General features: G+C 33.5%; 2 protein-coding genes and 1 long non-coding RNA gene across 7 annotated transcripts in view; 1 reads left to right on the top strand and 2 right to left on the bottom strand.

Moving 5' to 3' along the window:
- Positions 1-250: 250 nt before the first annotated feature.
- LOC133682388 (uncharacterized) lies at positions 251-3,914 on the top strand. Of its 3 annotated transcripts, XR_009836678.1 has the most exons (4): positions 257-397; positions 507-654; positions 1,216-1,301; positions 1,414-3,914. It is a non-coding gene; the product is annotated as an uncharacterized LOC133682388 (long non-coding RNA). The 3 variants fall into 3 exon arrangements; XR_009836677.1 differs by having other exon boundaries at positions 251-654; XR_009836679.1 differs by having other exon boundaries at positions 252-654; positions 1,680-3,914.
- Positions 2,989-23,168, bottom strand: part of LOC133682382 (putative disease resistance protein RGA3) — a 39,198-nt gene continuing 19,018 nt past the window's right edge. The window contains exons 2-3 of one of the 3 annotated variants that reach the window (XR_009836671.1): positions 3,537-3,701; positions 2,989-3,299 (exon numbers count right to left, since the gene is read on the bottom strand). The gene's annotated coding sequence lies outside the window, so the exon portion shown is untranslated. Of the gene's footprint in view, positions 3,300-3,536; positions 3,724-23,168 lie in introns of all 3 variants that reach the window. The other 2 variants (XR_009836670.1, XM_062105711.1) reach the window with 2 other exon arrangements.
- LOC133682384 (disease resistance protein RGA2-like) lies at positions 5,382-9,444 on the bottom strand. The gene has a single exon (XM_062105713.1). It carries the CDS (start codon positions 9,307-9,309, stop codon positions 5,770-5,772), a length of 3,540 nt encoding a protein of 1,179 aa, XP_061961697.1. The 5' UTR covers positions 9,310-9,444; the 3' UTR covers positions 5,382-5,769.

Raw genomic sequence — 23,168 nt, forward strand, 5'->3', positions numbered from 1 at the left:
TAACCATGCATGTTTATAGTTGAAATTGAATCTTTCATTTGAACTACATTATATGATGTTATTGAATAAGATGTGTTGTGTTGATGATAATAAGTTGGGTTGAGACTCAGGACGATTAGGTTGTAATTGAGTTATGAGGAGATGTGAGATATTAGAAGTGTAAACAGGGTATATGTCGATAACTAGGGACCTCCCAGTATAGAGGAGACTCTGCTGAAATTTTGGTGGAACCTGTATATCAAAAAAAAAATTACCTGAAAATTTTCAATGTATCACGAAAAATGAATGTAAAAAATCGGGGTTGTTACACTTCTCTTCTAATTCTAGATTGAAGGCACCAGGAACTGAGCTCTCTTCGTGTTGCTGGATGGCTTCTTTCTGGCCTTCTGGCATGCAAGTTTAGCGCGACTTCTCAACCCTTCTCCTCTTTCTTTTCTGCTTGAGTTTTCCGCTTGTTTTGTAAGAGATTCGTTGCTGATGTGACTGCTTTTTGCTCTGATTCGCAGGTCAGTCATTCCTGGATTGGTGCACTACTGCACTATAATGATTGCCCATGAAATGTGCTCCAATTTGGCAAGTTGTTCGGATTGTAATTTGTGTTGGGGGAAGTGCTGATTGCCCGGCCATTCCATCTTCTCTGTGGGTGGTAGCTAGGTATGGTCTTCATGTAACCAAAGTTTGGTAAAGCCTTATTTTCAGTTTCATTTGATTTGCTTTTTTTATTTATTTCCCACACACCTTACCACTCCATTTCACTTCTTTTTAGGATGGGCTGCCATGTTTGCTTTGGCTATCACAGCTACTGCCCGGATTAGCTTCTTTCCCATCATGTCAAGTTGTTTAATTTTGTTCTTTAAGAGAGTAACGGATTAGCTCGGATTAGCTCTCTCGGTTTCTTTCTTGCATTTGTTTTTTGGTTGTTTTATCTATGTTGTTCTTGGCTTTGGTTCTTTATTTTTTTTTCTCATAGCAATCTCTGTTCATTGTTAATTTTTTATTTTGATTGTGAGTATGGCTGTGAAAATTGATTTTGCTAATCTTTGTTGAATGTTTTTGGACGGTGGCTGTATCAGTTGTTTTGATCTATTTTCTCTGCATTTGTTTTGGCTTTTGGTTATTTTTTGCTCTTGCAATCCCTATTTGGTGTTTTTTCTTATTGTTTTGATAGGTTAACCAGAAGATTTGGCATCTTATACATTGTTTTTTTTTTTTAAGGTTTTGTTTGCCAGGTTTGCTTTGTGGGGTCTCTTCTTCTGCATTTCCAGCTTTGTTGGGTGAGCTTATGTGGTTTTATTTTGCTGGTAAGGCCAACCATTGAGGTCCTTTTCAGCTCTCTTTTTTTCCTTTAAAGATTAGTGCATTCATGTGTTGTTTTGTGTTGTTTTATGATGTTGTTCCTTCGTGGATTTTTAGGCTCTTGGTTCGAGGTGCTTAATCATGATCCTTGGTAGGGAATCATGCGGGCAGTTAAGAATTAGTCTTGGCTGCAATAAAATACCAAGCAGCTGGCGCTTTTAGTTCATTTGCTATGACAGCTTGTTGCTCTTTTCTCTTTTGATCAAACCTATTGGTTGCTTGGTGTTTTATAGCTTTGTTTTCCCTTTCCTTTTCGGGTTTTTCTCTTTGATGTTAACAAACTTCATTGTGCTTCTTTCTCACTCTTATTTGGTGCTCTCCAGGTGCTGCTGTTCTTCTGTTTTGCTGTCTATCTCTGATATATTAACAGCTTGATTTATCAAGATCTGTTTTATACTGTTGTCATGGTGTTCATGTCCCATGGACATGGTTGTCTGGTCTTTCTAGCCCTTTTGCTTTCATTTTTTGCTTTGATTTGGTAAATGTGTTTTTCTTTTTTTTTTCCCTTTCGCACCGGTTTGCTAGGGTGGGGAGATTGTTGAGTCGGGTCTATTGTGAACTGGGTTAGAATATTGCATTTTGAGCAGCTTATGTTTTCTCAAATGCACATTCATCTTCTATATATCTTACTCAAATCGGTTCTCCCTGTTTTCCAGCAAGCTTCATTCTTCCATAATTCCATTACACTTTTAAAAAAGAGAAGTGACCACATAATAGATCGCTTTGCAAGGCATATTATATAGATTTTGCCACATTTTTTTATTGGCACGAATTACGAATTTCTTAAGCATATTGTTCTTGATATATATATGCTTCCTATATGAAAAGTGATTACACATGATTGATGTCTTAATAAATTTTTATTTTCGAAAATTTATCACTAATTGTTTTGTTGTCACCTCTGCTAAGATCACGCCCATTCTCTCCTCGGTCAGCTTCTTGGTCTTGTTTCAAGGATCTGACAGTACATCTCATTTTTTTTCTTTCGCTTATACATTTTCTTAGCTTTTCATAGTTGTTACTTTAAGTCCTCCCCCTTCCTTTACTCAATCCTTATCCATCTCTCTTAAGTTTGCTTCTACACAGTTGTTATGCTTCCCACCTCCATTTTTACCACGGAAGCAGTTCCTTTTGTGTTTTTTTTTTCTGCGGCAGTTGTTTTCTTTTATACATTGTGCATGCACTTTTTTACCCTTTTTGTTTTTTATCCAACATTTCGTTTCGTTTCGCTGGCTCAGTATCCTATTCATCACTAGATTTACGACTTTGCAAGGTGTTGTTTATGTTGGTGCTCTGTTAGCGATCTAGAGCCCTATATCAGGTTTTTTAAGAGGCCTTTATTCTTCTCTCTCACTTTTTTTTTTTTGTTATTTTCCAGCCTGTTATTTTCCGAGAGAAGCTGAAAAAATGCCCCTCGTGTAAACGCCACTGTCCCTCCTAGGTCTCTGAAACAACAAACCAGTAACCCTCCCAGTAGCAGTAGCAGAATTGCTTCGAACACCCTCCCAGTCCCCTCCACAGAAATCTCTCCCTATCCATGATGAGAGAATAATCCTTCAGGAATTTGCAGTACAACTGCATAACCATCTATCCATCAAGAACAATGGTCATTCTACATTTAGAATATTCAGCTTTGAAAAACATTTATGGATATATAAAAGTAGAATTCTTAAATGTTAAGAAACAAAATCTGATATAAAATAAGAGAAGTTACATTGCACACAGATAAGAATTCACATCCATGCCCTCATTAAGCTCTTCTATTTTCGTGATAAGCTTCCAGCTCCATGCATTTTCTTACTATCTATTAAATATACTTATCTCATAAAGACAACAGAAAACTGTGCAACTCACATGTTTATCCACCATCCAGCCCGACAAACACTATTCTGCAGAAGCTTTAAATAACCATTATGTGGCTTCCTTCAGTCTTAGAGGTTCGACTGCACATACAATAGTTAAATCAACCAACTTCTTGTTAGTCTTGGAAACAAAAACAACGCTAAACGCTAAACTGCAAAATGCAGGATGATGTCCATTGAGTAGAGAAAAAGTGGGAGTTCTATATGGTTTCTACAATATTCACAATATGAGTGCTATTCATATATTCAAGTAATACAGGAAGGAAGGCATGGATAATCTTCTCTTTTAATTTTCAATTGAGTTGAGGTGCGACATACTCTTTGTTCATGTGAAGTATTGACTGAAACTAGTTCTTGTGGATTTCTATGCATCTATTTACAGCTGATAGTCTACGGTGCTGGCCAAGCAATACCATCCTCTCTCACTGTTTTTTTATGGACGTGTGATACTGGTAATGGAGAAGAACTTTTGTACTGATGCTGCTGGAAACAGAATTTGCCATCCCTGCCAATTCAAGTTTCTTTGTGCATTTTGGTGAGTTTTGTTGTTCATTCCTCGAGCTCTTTTTTGGAACCATTATTTGCAGCATTTTTCTTCCAAACTATTTTGTGCTTTGAGCTCAATAAGAAGGTTTAAACCAAATTTATGCATGTAACTAACAGAAGTTGAACTGTAAAAATTTTGCATCCCTTTTACATTGGATTCTTTTTTAAATCTTGGAAGCTGTTTGTTTAATAGCTATATGGAAGCAATTTGTTTCTGTATTTATAAAATTTCAGAAAAATAGGATTACTACATGGTTTCTGCAATATTGACAATACGAGTGCTGCTCATTCTCAAATAATACAGGAAGGCATACATGATAAGCAGTCGACATAGACTTTGTAATTGAAGATTAAATCAATCCTCTCACTACTTATCTAAGTTAACATTTGATTTTAAAAAAAAAAAAACTTGTACTTGTATTGGTTGGAGTTAGATAATATATTAGCAATATATAATTTATTAATTTATATTTTATATAAACTGGAGCCAATTAAGTTTGCCTTTTTTTCTTATTTAAATCGTGGGGTCAACTAAAGAGTGTTTTTAGCTTTAATTGTATTTGCTACTAAAAAGTGATTGGTTAGTAATCTCACTAATAATCTTATTGGTTGGTTAAAATTGGTTACTACATGTAGGCAAGAAACGATTAGGCAATTTTTTGGTTATAATTTTTAAATTATTGATTTCATGGTTATAATTTTTAAATTTTAACAAATCATCATTAAATTCCTATGCATATGATGAATGCCTCTATTTGATTGTGAGTTTTATCAATTGGGGTTAATTTTAAGATTTAATGGTTTGTTTTAAGTATCATAATTGCATATAAAGTTTATAATAGTGAAATAAATAATAGTGTATAGATAAAGCAAATATTTGTAATATATGGAAACAATCTTAAGTTTAAATATTTATGTTGTAAGAATGATATTAGAGTAATGATTGAAAGAATGCTGGATGGCTATTGATTTTATATTTTGATACATAATATTCAGTCCACGGAATCAAATTTAGGTTAAATGGTTGGTTAGTAATCTCAGTAGTAATAATCTTATTGGTTGTTATTAAATGAAATGATTAGGCAATTTTTCAAAAAAAGTAAAAGTCTAATTTAAATTATTGATTTCATGGTTATAATTTTTAAATATACATTTTGTTAACATAATAAAAAAAGATAATAAGATATTACTCTAAAGAATGCTGGGGTATGATAATGATTGAACGAATGCTGGATGGCTATTGATTTTATCATTGATAAGTATATATTTTGATACAAAGTAAAATTAAGCTAATTAATAATGGCATGCGATAGTGTCCGTCCCAATACATTCCACATAAATAATCATCTCTAAGTTATTTGTAATGCACAGAAATAATTAAAATTTAAAATATTTAGTGATATTAATATTCAATAATGATTGATGGTTACAATAATAAGTATAAATTTGGTTAACATAATAATAAAAGTTAATAAGATATTAGTCTCTAATAACTAATTGGTTAATCTTCAGATTTAGTGGTTTGTTTAAAGTGTCATAATTGTGTATAAAGTTGATGATATTAAAATAAATAATACTATATAGATAATGCAATTACTTTTAATATTAGAATAATGATTGAAAGAATGCTGGATGGCTATTGATTTTATTATTGATAAGTATATATTTTGATACATAGTAAAAGCTAGCTAATTAATAATGGCATGTCATAGTGTTCGTCCTATAAACATTCGTAGACTATCACATGCCATTATTAATATTACAATAATGATTGATGGTACAAGTAATATTACAATAACGAGTGACGGTTATTGATATTATCATTGATCACAAGTATACATTTTGTTAACATCATAATAAAAAAGATAATAAACCATTTTTAAGAGAATGAAGTCTAATTATTGCTTTCATTATTTTGAATTCTTTAATTGGTTCTCTCTCCTCACTGCATACTACAAAGTAACGGAATAACTAAAAGCCCAACTTAACTGTACACGTGTACCCTCTACCATATATAGATTTCTGGGATATGAGAAATCTTGGGCCACTCAGAGCCATTCTCCTTTCTACAATTTGCTGATAGATGTGGACATTCCCCCCCAATACTCAACGTCTTTAATTTGGAGAGGCGTTGAATGGCTGTTGAGCTTGGCATATACTTGAGATTGTAGCAAAAATAAATATGAAGAGATTGAAGAGAAGAAAGGTTGGCCACCCATTCTGGCAATGCTTCCTCAAACTCCTCTCCATTGAAATTACATATCCGCAATGTCTCGAGGGCAGTGAGGTGTTGAAGTTGGTGGGGTACACTCTTCAGTTTATCCCATCCATATATCCATAGGGATTTGAGGGACCCACTCAAGTTGAGGTGTTGGATTGAGTTTAAAACTCCTGCAGGAAAAGCCTCCATCTCCTCTGAGAAACTACCGATTATCAATTCCTTCAGTTGGGTGAGGCCGCCCAACCAATCATCCTCTGGGATATCACTCAAACGAGGACACGTGGCGATTGATAAATAAACAAGAGAACGCAATTGTCGTAAACCATGCCAGTCAATACTGATGAGCTTATCACAACCTCTAATCCATAAACGTCGAAGCGAAGACAATTCTTGCAAATCATTGATATGGATAAGCTCTCCGCAATCAATTATTCTTAATTCCTCTAGAGATGCGCAACATTGTAGTCCGCTTGGAAGAGCTCCCAATTTACACCCATTAACAATCAATTCCTTCAAAGAATATTTCAATTCTCGAAAATCACCAGGAATTGAGATCAACTCACGGCAGTCACCTATAATCAATTGCACCAGAGCTGTGCAGCGTTGGACGCTTGGAATGGATTCCAGCTTTGGACACTCAAATATCTTTAAAATCTGAAGAGACTTGAAGCCATCAAACTCACCAGAAAAATATCTCAGCTCATCACATCCGCGAATATCAAATTCTACAAGAGATGAAAGACGACATCTCGGAATGCTTTCCAACTTTCTACACTGCCTAATGCTCAATTTTTCAAGACGAGGAAATACTGCAACAGCTTCTCCACCTGGTACCACCCATTCTTCAAGACCACCCATGCTGGATAGAGCAAGTTCTTTTAGTGCTTGAAACAGCACTGCTGCACTGCCACTGCTGCTACTATAGAACTTCTTGCCTATACATTTCACATTAGGCATTCCACTCATCTCTAGAATCTTAAGGCGAGGAAGACATCCAAGTGTTGGGAGTTGTCTGCACTTGCTGCAGTCTTTCAATCTCAGCTCCATCAGATTATTGAGTAGGATTGTAGACATCCATGATGAGAAATTTTCACCCTTGTAACCCTTAATTTCCAAGCTTCTTAAGTCTGGGTGAGGCTGCAGGCCTTCCAGCACATCCTCGCTATTGACACTGCCGTTACCTTCATCATAACTCCATTCAAACACCAATTTGTTCATTCCTTTTCCACTCAGTTCTGCCTTCTCTGCTTCTTCTCTGTCTCTCACTTGCTCAAGCTTGCATATCTTCAATGCTCCTCTTAGTTTTTTCAAACATCCCAGCTCTTCAACCATATGATCTGGACCCACAACAAAAAAAGGCAGAGTTTGAAGGCGTTTTAAAAGTCCCACCTCAGCTGGCACTAGCTTTGGATCATTAAAATGAAGATGTCTCAAGCTGACTAAATTCCTCATTTTCTTGGGAAGCTTTTCTAGTGACTTGCAATCAGTGAATCTTAATGTTTCCAAATGGTAGAGCTTGGTGATGGATTCTGGCAATGCTCTGATACTGGTATGTGAGACATCAAGATATCTCAAATGTCTCAGCTTGCAAATTGAATCTGGTAACTCTGTAATATTAAGCCCTCGCAATTTGAGAGTTCTCAAGCTTTTGAATTTCCAAGACCCGTTGAATACATCAACCATTGAGAAAACAGTTCGCAATTTTCCAGCATCAACCTCTGAAAATGCTACCTCAACATCCCCACGAGATATGAGATTTAGACGACGAATATGAGATGCACCATCAACAGCCGAATCCTCCTCCAGATTTAACGCTTCTGATTTTGAGACCTGTAATGCAAGATCATGCACTAGATCATGCATCTTGCAACTTGTTACGATCTCACACTCATTCCTTTTAACATCTTGGAAAAAGGAATTTGCAAGCAAGTCATTGAAATACTTGTTGCCTTCGTCTTCCATCCTCCCATTTGATGTCCTGAGAAAACCTTCAGCCATCCAAAGTTGAACCAGGTCTTCCCTTTCAATTTGAAAATCTTTAGGGAAAATGGAACAGTATGCAAAACATTTTTTCAATGTTGGCGATGACAAGTAATCAAAACTTAATCTCAATATGAGCAAAACTTTATTTCCACCCTGATAATCCCAAATTCTACTATTTAGAATTGACTTCCACTCCTGTGCCTGCTTGCCGTGAAGAGTTCCTCCCAAAACTTTAGCTAGCAACGGAAGCCCTCCACATTTCTTTGCAATATCTTTTCCAATAGATTCCAAGTCTGAAGCTATTGTTTCTCGTCCACCCCCGATCACCTTTTGCTTGATAATGGACCAACATTGATCATCTGAAAGTTGCCCTGGCTCGTGCTGACTCCCTAGAGAAGTCCCCATCATGCCTGCTACTTTCTTACTGCGGGTTGTAACAACAACAGCATTCCCATTCTTGCTGTTGATTTTTAACAGTTGCTCCTTCAAATCATTCCACTTATCATGGCCTTCCCACACATCATCAAGTACAAGAAAAAATGTCTTCTGTTTCAGCTTTTCCATAAGGTTTTCCATGATTGCAGTTAGATTCCTCAACACAGGTCCACCAACAACAACTTCCAACATCTCTCCTAAAATCCTCCCTTCACTAAAATCATTAGAAACACAAACCCAAATTGTTACATCAAAAAGCTTTTTCTCCCTCGCTACTTCATAAACTTTTTTTGCTATAGTAGTCTTTCCGAGGCCACCCATCCCCACTATAGGGACAACAGATAGAACTTGTTGATCAGTCGAGCCAATCAGCAATTTCATAACTTTATCGACATCATCCCCCCTTCCTACTACAACTTCTGAGATTTCAGGGATCGCATTTGTCTGTCGGTTAACTTCAGGACCACTCTCTACACGTTGAGATACATTTCCCGGCCCAAAGTGTACTTTTGCGAGTTCATGAATCTCATCCAGTGATCCATTGATCTCCTTAACTTTTTTAACCATATTCAGACGGAATACAACAGGGTTGTGCAGTGAAAAGCAGTCACGTACCTTTCCCTTCTTTTGGTCTTTTCGGAGAATCTCATAAGCAAACTCGTCTAGAACATCTTCAGCATCATAAGCTACATCTTGTAGCCTCTGCAACCAAAGCTTCACCGAAACGTCTGTTACTGGCTTTCTGGCTGCATCTTGGAGTTTAGCTTGGATCATGGTCAAATACTTGTTGAGCCTTTGCTGCTGTCCCTCCAATCCCCAGGCAAGTCTGATCCCTTCAGCAGCTATGGAACTGACCCTTGTCAAAGTCGCCTCCATGGTAAACGTAAGAAAAAGCTCTGCTGCCATATTCTCTTGTTTCTCTGGGAAATCAAAGAAGAAAGATTGAGGAAAAGAGAGATAAGAATGGTCTGAAAGTTGTGAAATAGGGATGAAATGGAGTGTGTTTTGGAATGGGGAGATGCATTCAACTTGAAAGCAGAGGGTCCCTCCCTCACTGTATTATTTGATTGATGGCAGCTGCCAGCATCTTTGATGGCAGCTGCCAGCATCTTTCACGAACCACTACGGTCAAGACAAGGACAGTTCTTTCCATAAAAATTAATTCTTTTCTTTATTTTAAATTAAAATTATTTTTAACATGCTACTATTAAAAATAAAAAATTATTATTATATATTTTTAAATAAAAAATACTTTAAAAATAATTATTTTTATGTTCAAAAATATTTTTAAAAAATTTAATTAATTTTTTTTGTTAAAATTAATTTTTTTACAAAATTAATTGTGAAGTATTTTAAAGATGAAACGAAGTGCGTATTCGAATGCATTGTACATTAAAGCAGAGAAAGTGGCATGAGGGTCGCCTCCTCCCTCTACTAATTGATTGATGGCTGTTGGCAGCATCTTCCACGAACCACCACTGTCAATTTGTCATGCCATGGCTAAGAAATTTCCAGACACCTCTGTCGGCATATTTTCGTCAATTTCTCACTACAATTTTAGCTATAGAACATCATGCAAAGGCCAAACATGAATGTTCCACCTCCGCCATGAAACAAGACCTTTCTAAGACTCCACTTTCTTATTTGGTTTCTCTATTTTCAAGCCGGGATGAAAATGAGAGATCCCACCTGCATAAGGATATTGCTATACCTTTCGTCGTCTGCATATGTTAATTTGTCATGCCACGGCTGAGAAAATTCCACATTCGCCTCTGTCAGCATTGTATTCATGAAAACGATGTTTTTTTTTTCAGCTAACTTCTTATCAAGATATCAATCAATCAATCATGCATAACACCATGGTTTTATACATAAAGTTTTTTTAAAAAAAAAACTTGATGTATTTATCTATAGTCTAAGTTATTTTAGACATATTAAATTAAATAATTTATTCTGAATGAGCTTTCATATAGTTTAATTTAAAAAAATAAAAAAGATATTAAATGTTCAAATACAAACTCATACCTAAATAATAATGAAAAAATAAATTACTAACGAATATGGATGTCTGGTTAAATTAAAAACAAAACTATTAGTAAATATCAATATCTCAAAATATAGAAAAAATATTGAGCACGGGATGAAGAGAAGTATGGTGCGAAACTGGTTATTTGAGAATAGATAATGTAGTTTTTTAAAGTATTTATTATTTATAATTATTTAAAATAACAACGATGTGTAAATATAAAAAATTATTATATTAAAAAAAAATCTAATTTTTTTTTAAAATGATTTCAACATTCATTTAGACCGTGTTTGTTTTTCAAATTTTTTTTATTTGCGGTGAAACAAACGCAGTAAAGTGTTTGGTAACAAACCAAACTGGTTTTTGTACCGCAGGACTCACTAAAAAATTAAGTTTGAAATGCAGTTTTTGTGAAGTATTTTTTACATATTGTTTTAACTGAATTTGATAAAATCTTATTTATTTTTGTATTTCAAAAGTATTTTTGAAAAAAATTAAAAAATTTTATTTTTTTCTTTGCTTCAAATTGATATATTTTTTGTGTTTTCATATCATTTTGATATGCTAATATCAAAAATAATTTTTAAAAAATAAAAAATATTATTTAATGCATTTCCAAATAAAAAGCATGTTGAAAAACAATTGCAACCATACTTCTACCAAATATTTATATATTTTTTTTATTATACATAAACTTTAAATATAATTTTTTTAACAAACACGTGTCTAATTTTACCCACTATATTTTTTTTAAAAAGTTATAATCATAAAAATTATTTTAAAAACAAATACAATGATTGAAGATAAAATGAAATGTGTTTTGGAATGATGAGATACGATTTCAAATTCAAAACAGAGGGTCCCTCCCTCTTTGATTGATTGCAGCTGGCAGCATCTTCCACGAATCAAGGCGAAGAAAATGACCCTTCCTTCTTATCTTGTGTGTCCACGAAAGCCTGTAAGAAAGTAGTGTCAGTACATAGACTTTATTTATTAATAAAAATAAATAAACTTAACGAGGCAGAAAAAAATGTAATAAATCTCATAGTTAATTTTTTAATAATTAATAAATATTAAAATTTGAAAAAGTAAAATATAGATATTTATTGTTTATTATTTATATTTAATTTAATTTTAAGAGTAAAAATTAAAAATAAAAATAAGAGGTAAAGTAATAAAGAAGAGAAAACAGAACCTAACAACCGTAATCTTGTTTGCTGCTTATAATATACTGTCTTCAATAAATGATAGCAACTCATTGTGTCCATGAAAAGGATGTGTTCATGTTTACTGAACATGAACTGCTAAATCTTTATGATCTCATTTTCAAACCTTCGATTTTGTGTTCATGATAGCTACCCAGACTTTCTTTCCTATTTCCAGAAAACGGCAGCAGAGTTTCTACTTACGTTTGCCATGGAGTAGACTTTGACAAGGGTGAGTTCCATGGCTACTGAAAGGCTTGGGGATTGGCTCTGTTAGGAAATGAGAAACACTTTAAAGGTGTATTTGTTTACATGAAAGTGAATTTCTGGAATTCAATTTCCTTGTTTTTTCATGTTTGATAACAATATAAAAAAATAGTCAAAGAAAATTAAATTCCAGTCAAACTAAAAAAGCAACGTTATCAAAGGAAAATGTTTTCCTTTTGTTAAAGAAAGGAAAACACTTTCTTTTTTTTTTCAGCTCTGTTTGTTTTCTCAAATACACAGTCTCTTTTTCTTCAAAATCAATTGAAAGCTGAGCAGGAACAAGAGCATTTTTCTGGAACAAAGCATTTTTTTGGACCAATTAATTTCAAGTATTTTTTCCCCTTTTTATTTCCTTTATGTTTTTATCTTCTTCTTCGTAGATCTGTAAAAATTATGGCATAAACCCTTTGATATTCTTGATAAATCTGCTACTGTCATATTTTTTCCATAACATTTTCATAACTCTTCATCTTATCTCGTCACATACCACAGTTAAAACTAACCAAATTCATCAAGTAACCCATAAAAAACACATTTTTTCCATGACTGTTTTCTTCTTCATGAATCACAATCGGTAGCTCAAATCATCTAACCAAATAAGAGGGGAATTTCTAACCAAACAGAGAGACAAAATCGGTGGAGGGAGATAACTGTGAACAGAGAGAGGCAAAATGGGGGGGCGCAATTTCTGTGAACAGTGAGAGGCAAAACGGGGGGGTCATTTTTGTTAATATAGAGAGGCAAAACAGGGGGGCCATTTCTGTTAACATAGAGAGGCAACACGGTGGGGGGGGGGGCGATCGATTTCTGTGAACAGAGAGAGGCCAAAACGGGGGGCGATTTTTGTTAACAAAGAGAGACAAAACGGGGGGGAAGATTTATGTGAACTTTACTGTGAAGTAGCCCCGCCCTGTCCCCGGATCCGACCAGCGTTACAGCGTTACCAGAGCAAGTAGTCGGGGGAGAGAGGAGGAGAAACCGAGAGTGAGAGGGAACAGGGGAATAGGGGAATGAGAGAAACCGAGAGGGAGAGGGAATTGGGGAAACTGGAACCAGGAGAGGGGAATGGGAACAGGGGAATTGGGGGAACTAGAACCGAGAGGAGAGGGGAATGGGAACAGTGCAATTGAGGTGTTGTAACCCATTTTTGGGTCCCCCACAAAATATATATATATGGCCAAAGGAGGTTAAGAAAAATAACAGGAGCCAAAAGCGCTCAGAAAATTGTCGGAAAATACAAAGATTGGATTTTTGACAGTATATTCTTGAAGGAGGAGAGCCCTGTTGGGGATGAGAATTTTAAATTTGAGGAGGAAAGCCCAAATTTGGATGTTTATGGACTTAATTGGATTTTTAAATGAATTTATAGGGGATTTGATTGCAAGAAAAATTGATTTTTAAGTCAATTTGGGCTTTGGTTAGAAGAAATTTAAGTTCTGGGGCCAAAATATATTTTTTAGGAATTTATTAGGTCAAATCAAGGGCTTAATTGCATAAATATTGAAGTTTAAGGACCAATTAGGGACTTAATTGAAGAAATCCAAGACCAGGGACCAAAATTGAAGAGGCGCGTAAATGGAGGGGCTGGAATTAATTGAATCAGGGGCCCAATTGAAGAAATTGGAAGTTTATTGATCAATTAAGGGCTCAATTGCAGAAATCAAAGGCCAAGGACCAAAGTGAAAAAGGCGGCCAAATATAGGGACGAGGTTCGAATTCGGCAGGGGTTCAATTGAAGGGACAAGATAATTGAGGGCCGATTTGAAATTTGGCACGTTCTGGCGCCATTTTTTAAATGAAACGGCGCGTTTTATCCAAAACGACGCCGTTTCATACTTAAAAAAAAAAAAAAAAAACAAAGGGCTGAACGGTGCCGTTTTGAACGGCACTGTTCCCCTTTCTTCTTCCCCCGAACATGCAGCGGGGAAGAAGGAAAAGGAAACATTTGTTTAAGTTGTTGGTCCCTCTAGCCCACCGACCAACCCGAGGCCCCATGTCGTTGGACCACCGACCGAAGACGTTGGCCGACCACCCGCCGCGCTGCCGAAACCGAGGGAGGCACGCCTGGACAGCGGTGCCCCGACCAGCCGCCGCGCGGCTAGCTGCTCCCCATGCTCCACAGCGAAAAGCCACTCACTTGGCTCTATAAATAACACAAACACAGTTGCATTGTGAGGGGGAGAAAAACCGAAAAAACAGAGGAGGGAGGAAGACCGAGAGAGGCGAGAAAACAAAGAAAAAAAGAAAACAGACCGAGAGAAGAGAGTGAAGGGAAGAAAGAAAAAGACCGAAACATTGGAAGAGGAAGGAAAAGTTGAAAACTGGAGGGAAACTAAACCGGAGGGTCACGGGAAAACACTGTAAAATAGAGCACCGCCGCTACCGCTTGGAGCCGCCGTCCGTGAGCCAAGACGCCGCCACCAGCCTCCGCCACAGCCCCGCCAGAAACGCAGCCAGCCACCACCTCCGCGCCAGGTAACCCTTCGGCCTCCTTTTTTTTTCCGGCGTTTAATTTCTTTTTTTCTTCTCTGCATGCATAACGTTCTGCATGCAGGGGTGGGGAGGGAAATAATTCCCCCCGCCCGTTTTGCTCTGGGCCAGGCGGATCCTGGCCCAGTCCTGTCTTCTGGGCCGGGTTTGGCCCAGAAGAGAATAATAGTATTTGGGCCGAAATCGGCCCAATCCATTTTGGGCCGAGATCGGCCCAACACCTTTGGGGCTGAGTCTGGCCCAGCCCAATTGGGTGGGCCGGACCAGCCCAGCCCATTTAATATTATATATTATATATATTATTTTGTTTTTGTATTATTTATATATATATATATATATATATATATATATAAAATTTAAGAAAATTCTGAAAAAATTATTTCAAAAATATGTGATTTTTCGTAATTTTATTATTATTTTTTTATTAATATCGGTTGGTATTTTTATACTGTAAATATACAATTCAAGTATTAAAATACCCGGTTTTCGTCAAAGCGTCAAAGATTTTCAAAAAAAAATGTCTTTTGCTTTCCAAAAATTTTGTAAATACCTTTAAAAATATTGTCGATTTTTTTGCATATTTTTATCAAAGTGGATTAATATTTGGTTGTATTTTTATACCGTAAGAATACCAACCCAGTATTAAAATACCCGTTTTGCGTCAAAATATCAAAAAATGTATATATAATTAAAAAATGTTTTGTTTTAAAATACGGCCTAGCATCTCCAATATATATATATATATAAATATTATAACATCATATTTTCATACAACAAAGAAAGTTTTAAAAAAAACAATATATGTATTAGCATGCATTTTTTGCTTTAATAACCAGTTTATTCAAGCCATGAGAACTAGGCCAATATTTCAAAAATTCTAAAAAATCTTTTTGTCTTCTTTTAGTATATGGGATTATGAATTTATACGTAAAACGTATTCCTGATTTAAATATGTTTTTTTACATTAACGTTAGAACGGTTAGGCTTTACCTGATAAGATAAGGATCTCCTTATTGAGGAGGACTTTTCTTGAACCATAGACGGACCAACAACTAGGAAACACAACAAGACCTTGAATTTTATCAGACAAATAAACAATGCAGCTTACCTTAGGTATGGCGTATTTGGGGTGCTAATACCTTCCCTTTACGCAACCAGTCCACGTACCCAATCTCTTAGACCAGTTAGGGTTCCTAGTGACCAAAATACTAGGTGGCGACTCCCATTCCATTTTCTACCAACAAAAGACAATATTTTTTGTCTCCCCACATTTGCCAAATAGATACCATATACACTTTCCTAGATTTTTAAAAAGTGAAATTTCGCCGCGACGCCGCGCACCCGCGACATGAGGAATGTTAATGGGGAGTTATAGAAACCGGTTATAACAGGGGAAATGGGGAATGAATATAACAGGGAAAATGGGGAATTATAGAAACCGATAGGGTGAGGGGAATGGGTGGGGAATGGGAGAATGGGATGGGAACAACAAAATTATAACAGAACCCTAATAAACATAAATTTGTGTTTTATTTTGCTTTGATTAATTTATGATTAGTGTTTGATTATATTTGTTATATATGGATAAATTTGTGTGACTATACCGGTAATTATATGGATTTCATTGCGCAATGTCTATTGATCGTTGTGAACTTATGAAATGTATAATTTTCAAAACGGTTTTATCATCGAAAAATTGAATGTTATGGTCTTAAATAATATATTTTAAGACCTTGTTTGTTTAGGAAATCAGATATCATTGCCATAACTATTATACATTGTCCGCTTCTTTCAGCATAATTTATTGTATTAATTGTGTGAGTATTTTATATGCTTTTTTAATATTTATTTCCCTAAATTTTTAGGTTTGGTTATCAGAAAACTTCACTTTCATGTTATGGATAGTAAGATAATTCATGCAGCATGTATGGGAGCAGCTGTAATTGTGATAGCTACAGGGGTAGCTATTATTGAACAAGAAAGAAATACAATTTATATACCAAGAGAACCACGTATAAATGCAACTGCTCAACGAGAATTCTATATTGACAGCATTTTGAATCGATGTGATAGACATTGCGTTGAACAAATTTGTATGAAACCTGTTGTCTTATATAGATTGTGTGATGTTCTCACAAGTCATGACCTATTACGATCAACTCAAAATGTATCGATTAGGGAGCAAGTAATTGTGTTCTTACAAATTGTAGGCCAAAATCAAAGATTTCGTTTTATTAGTGGTATATACTATAGGTCTGTTGAAACTATCCATCGTTACTTTATAATTGTTTTAAAAGCAATTCTTAAGTTATACAAACACCTTATTAAAGATCTAGAGGATACAGTTCCAGCTGAGATAATGAATAATCGAAGATTCTATCCTTATTTTAAGGTATGAGAACAATACCAATATTTTTATACATTAATTAAATACATCTAGAAGAAAAGTTTATAAATCATTTTTTCATGTTTATATAGGATTGTGTGGGAGCAATTGATGGTACCCATGTTCCTGTTGAGATTCAAGGAAAGTTTCGAGGTCGAAAAGAAGAAACAACACAAAATGTTTTAGCAGCTATAACTTTTGGTTTGAAGTTTATATATGTTTTAGCTGGCTGGGAAGGAAGTGCACATGATTCACGGGTTTTAGGTGATGTATTATCAAGACCTAGTGGTCTAAAAATTCCATAAGGTATATAATAAAGTATTGTATTATATGCAATAAACATATAAAATGTCTTATCAGATAAAGATAGTAATAGGTTTTATTTTTTTTAATTTGTAGGGAAATATTATCTTGGTGATGCTGGTTACGGTATTCGAAAAGAAATCATTTTTCCTTTTCGTAGAGTTCGATATCACTTGAATGAGTTTACAGAACGTGCACCAGAAAATGAAAAGGAGCTATTTAATCTTCGATACTCTTCATTAAGAACCACTATTGAGCGAGGGTTTAGTATTTTGAAGAGTCGTTTTAGATCAATTGATGGAAAATCTTTTTGGTCTTATGAAACACAAGTAGATGTTGTGCTTGCATGTTGTATTATTCATAATCACATAATGGGGGTTGATCCTTATGACTTTCTTATGGAAGAAATATGTTCGGATAGTGAACCAATTAGACGAACAATCAACTTAAGTTAACGGGAGAAAAGGGAAGAGAATAGGGAGTGGATAACAAAAAAAGCAATGATTGCATCAACCATGTGGAATGATTATAACACTCAAAGAAACTAGTAATTGAGTGTTAATTATATGTGTTTGTTTTTATTATGTCTTGTTTGAGTTTGTATTATCTTTGTTATGTATTTAGAGTAGATGTTGACTTTATTATAATTTCTCTTTTAATTATTAATTGTAGTTTTTATATGAAATTTATTAAATCTAAATATTATATGATTTTATTTTGTATAAATTTGTAATTTCTTTTTTGTAGAAATGAGTTCCACACAGAATGAAAAATGCAACGGCAAGCACTTCACATGGTCTAAGCCTATGTCTCACATGTTGCTTGAGATATTAGTTGAGGAGGCACTTAAAGGAAGCAAACCTTCTTCCACCTTTAAAGCAGAATCTTTTGTTAAGGTGGCTACAGAAATCAGTCAAAAGTTCAACGTGCAATGCGAGCCTAAGCATGTGGACAATCATCTAAAGACTGTGAAAAAAAAGGGGAATAATAACCAAACTTAAAAATAAAAGTGGCTTTGGCTGGGATGATTGTTTGAAGATGATTACAGTTTTGAAAAATGTATATGATAAAGAAGTAAAGGTATGATAAATATTATACTCTTTGTAATTTTTATATTTACTTTTGTTTCTAAAATGTTATACAATAAACTAAAAAATTGCATATTCTAAACTTTATGAACAGACACATCCCAATCATGACAAGTATCTCAACAAAAAACTTGATATGTACGAGGCAATGACAATTGTTGTTGGAAAAGACATGGCAACCAGAAATTATGCCAAATCATATGTTGATGTCAACTTGGAAGAGAACACTGAAGAGCAATCAATTTCAATTGAAAATGAAGGGGAATATGAAGAAACTTCTAAGGGAAAAGAGACATCTTCCTCTAGTACACAAAAGAGGCAACATAGAAAGAGAAATCGCATGTATGAAGATGATGGTGTTGAAAAGTTGTCTAAATAGATTGGAGATGTAGCATTTGCAATTCAAAGACTCAGCAAAAATCAACTTGATGTTAATGCGTTGTATGCGGAAGTGATGAAAATTGAAGGCTTTGATGAGATCACTCTTGGGGATGCATTTGATCATTTGGTCCAAAATGAAATGTTGGCAAAAACATTTATGGCAAAAAATACTAATTTGAGGAAAATTTGGTTTCAGAATTTTGTGAACCAACATTACTACAGGCCTGCTTGCTAATATGGTTTGACTATGTTTAAAATTTGGATTCAGACTATGTTTGTTATTTTGACAAGTATGTTTACTTGTTTAATTCGGTCTAACATGTTTATGTTTGTAATTTGAACTAATATGTATGTATATGACATCAAAACTTAATATTTATGCATGACTTTGTTTGATGTTAGATATTTATATTTATTTCTTGATTCTTATTTGATATATATTAAAGGGATATTAAAGGGATAATTGCCTTTACCCGTAAAAAAAATATTTATCCAAAAAACCCATCAAAATATTTTTAAAATCTATTTATCTTTTTTAAAAAACTTCATACCAAAAAAAAAACCCAAATATATAACTCTTACCATAAACTAATTTGGCTTTCTTCGTATGAAAAAAAAACTTATTTTAAGCTTTTAAAATTGAAAAAAATATAGTAATAGGTTTTAATTAAAAAATATTTCACAAGCTTATTTCTATATAATATGATATGACATATATAGTATATTTTATAACATAAGCTATGTAAGAATATAGCATATAATAAAAAAAATTCATTATTATACTTTTTAGATTTCATTCTTTTATTGTAAGTGATTAAATATTTATATTAAATATTATATATATATATTAGATAAACTTGAAAAAAAATTAATTTATTAATAAAAAAATTTTCCGTTCATTTTTCATAATATAACCAAACATTAAAAAATATTTTTTAGTTTATTTTTTATAACACTACCATGCATAATCAAAAATACTTTTAAAAAAATTACTTTTTCTAAAATTTACTTTACAAAAAGTAACAATTTTCCTTCAAACAAACGGTTGGAATGCATTGAAAATTAAAGCAGAGAAAGTGGCATGAGGTCCCTTCCTCCCTCTACTAATTGATTGATGGCTGTTGGCAGCATCTTTCACGAACCACCACTGTCAATCTGTCATGCCATGGCTAATAAAATCCCACAGACGCCTCTGTCGGCATATTGTATTTAGTTCAACTTTTTGCAGATTTTTCCTTTTACATTTTTCGTAAATTTCTCAATACATTTTTAGCAACAGAGCATCATAAATTTCTCACTGTCAATCTGTCTCACCTAAGGATATTATGCTAGACCTTTCGTCGTCTGCTGCATATGTAGCCAGCCAACTCCCTCGATCCTATGTTCCCATTAAACGTAGGACAGAGTCAAAGATGAAGCAACTTATTAATCTATATATATTGAATTTCCGTAATTACTCTTTCTAGAAACAAAGAACTCACAAGAAAAATTACTAAATTCCGTAATGTTGTGGAATGGGGAGATGCATTCAACTTGAAAGCAGAGGGTCCCTCCCTCACTGTCTGTATTAATTGATTGATTGCAGCTGGCAGCATCTTCCACGAACCACTGCTGTCAAATTTAGTCATGCCAAGGCGAAGAAAATGACCCTAACTTCTTATCTTGAGTGTCCAAATCCATCTAAGCCTGTAGATAAACTTGAGCAGAGGGTCCCTCCCTCTCCCTATAATCCCTTGACACGCACAAATGCACAATGAATCTAAGAAAGTAGTGTCAGTACATAGACTTCGGTTGTGTATGAAATTAGGATTGAAACTATATTTTTAAAATTTTCGAATTTTTTTATTTTAAATTAATATTTTTATATGATTTTAATATATTAATATTAAAAATAATTTTAAAAAATATATAAAAATATTTTAAATCATTTCCATAATTTGTTATCCTTCGAAAGGTTGTTTTCTAGGATTTTACTTTTGGAATTTCCCCCCTAAAATCTAGAATATTCTGCTATTTTTTCTGCTATATAAATTTGTTGAGCCATTTATTATTATGTTACAGCTCTGATTGCTTTAGGGATAATTAATATAATTTGTGAACTCTGTGATTGCTCGTTTCCTTCCTTTTAAAAGGATAAAATTACTCTATTCATTTTGAAGTTTTGCATGCTATTTATTGCTTCTTCTTCTTTTCCCCGTAGTTTTCAAGTATACGGTTTCAAGTATCTTAATACTAACTTGAACACCCAAACAATTAGTCAATAAAAACTTTTTTAAAAATAGAGGATTGTTATTATAATTGATTTAATAACTAAAAAGTCCTTATAATTTAATGTTACAACTAAAAAGAAATTTCAGAAAGTCCAGTCAACCCTATGGAACCAAAAACTTTTAACAATAAAAACTTGTTGTATATCATTTTTATTTTATTTTTACATAAAAAGGTAAAATAAAAATTGAAATAAATGATAATAAAAATAAAATTTTAATTTTTTTTAAAACACCTTTTTTTTAAAAAAAAAAAACACTGTCATGCTTGGCTAAAACAATTCCACATTAGCCTCTGTCAGCGTTGTAAGTATTTAGAATAAGTTTTTGCGCATTTTTATATACATTTTTCGTAAATTTCTCAGTAGATTTTTACCCACAGAACATCTTGCAAAGGCCTAACATGCATTTCCCACCTAATCTCATTTGATTTCTGATCAAAATTATCAAACTTGTTTGAATTTAGTTTGACACAAAATCACCTCTTAATTAATAATCTCATAAATACTAATCTCATTTTGATCAGGTAAATAGTTTTGTTTTTGAATTATTAACTTTAGTGATTTTCACCATTTTTACTCCATTCATGTTGTGGAATTTATACTTTCCAGCCTCATGCAACTTTTAGTGATTATTTTATCATAAATCACGACTGATTATAACCCAAGACTGAGCATGCCTTTTGTCTTCTTGATTTGAGACTTTCATGTGAGTAAAATATTGTTTCTGAAGATTTGAGACTTTCAAGCTTGCACTTCTTGGCCAGTTTGGTTAAGAAGAACAAACGAGGGAAAAGAAATATGGGGTTTTCTTGCTCTTTTCTAGTTTACTCACAGAGAATTGAAAGGGACAAAATAAGATCAAGTTCATTGAAATGTATGTATGGATTGGTATAGTTTAGGACTTTTTTTTTTTATTATTATCGTGGGTGTCCGGGCCAGCTTGCGCGCACCTCGACTAATCCTACGGGCCCTGAAGTTAACGATCATGTAAGCTTCCAGTGGCCATCATATGAGCAATTATAGGGTTTGAACCTGAGACCTAAGAGGAAGCAAATCTCTTAGTCCCAAGCTCTTACTACTATACCACTACCTAGATGGTTATAGTTTAGGACTTTTGGTACTATGAGTTGTGTGCATGATATTGCTTGATCGGCTTTTCGGGCTACCTAGATTTCGACTACTGTATTGCTCATCGCTACTTGCAGAATGTTTATCAACAATATTTAGAATAAAATCTAATATCCCCAGTTTAGTTGGGAAAATGGAGAATTTATATGCTTGCTACTACAATTATATATTCTCAATACCTCCCTTTTTTTTTATCTTTTACAACTTCTTTCTTTTACTTTTTTTTTTATTAAAATATTTTTTATTTTAAATTAATATTTTTAAATATTTTAATCTACTAATATCAAAAATAATTTTTAAAAAATAAAAAATATATATTATTTTAATATATTTCTAAATAAAAATCATTTAACAAATTTACCCACACTCAGATTTATAAACGTTTTGGAATGATGAGATGCGTTAACTTGAAAGCTGAGGGTCCCTCCCTCACTGTATTGATTGATTGATGGCAGCTGGCAGCATCTTCCACGAAGCACTTCGGTCAAACTTGGCATGCTGAAGCTCTTTTGGAAACACGAGTTTTTTTAAAAATTATTTTTTTATTAAAAATTAATTTTTTTATATTTTTAAAATTTTTAATGAGTAGATATCAAAAATAATTTTTTAAAAATAAAAAATATTATTTTAATATATTTTTAAATAAAAAACATTTAAAAAAATAACTGTAGTTATATTTTATTATTTTAAAAGGACCTTCATTCCAAAATTTTTATAAAATTAATTGTGAAGAATTTTAAAGATAAAATGAAATGTTATTTTGAAATGAAAAGAACATTAAAGCAGAGAAAGTTGCATGAGGGTCCCTTCCTCCCTATACTAATGATTGATGGCTGTCGGCTGCATTTTCCGCGAACTGCCACTGTCAATTTATCAGGGTATTTAAAAATGTGATTATAGTTATTTATTAAAGTAATTTTTATTTTAAAATCTATTAAATTAATATTTTTTTATTTTTAAAAAATTATTTTTAATATTAATACATTAAAAAATATATTAATTTTCAAAAAAATATTAATATCAAAAATAATTTTTTTTAAATAAAAAATATTAATTTAATATTAATCTCTTTTAAAATACTTTTAAAACATAAAAAAATATATGTACACGTTAGCCTCTGTCGGCGCTATATGTATTTAGAATAACTTTTTGCGCATTTTTATTTATATTTTTCGTAAATTTCTCACTAGATTTTTATACACGGAACATCCTGGGAAGGCCT

The sequence above is a fragment of the Populus nigra genome, chromosome 2 (genome assembly GCF_951802175.1).
Source record: "Populus nigra chromosome 2, ddPopNigr1.1, whole genome shotgun sequence".
Taxonomy (NCBI): Eukaryota; Viridiplantae; Streptophyta; class Magnoliopsida; order Malpighiales; family Salicaceae; genus Populus; species Populus nigra.

Bases quoted from the DNA above. Each gene is read 5' to 3' on its own strand.
- LOC133682384 (XM_062105713.1), bottom strand. From the start codon at position 9,309: ATGGCAGCAGAGCTTTTTCTTACGTTTACCATGGAGGCGACTTTGACA.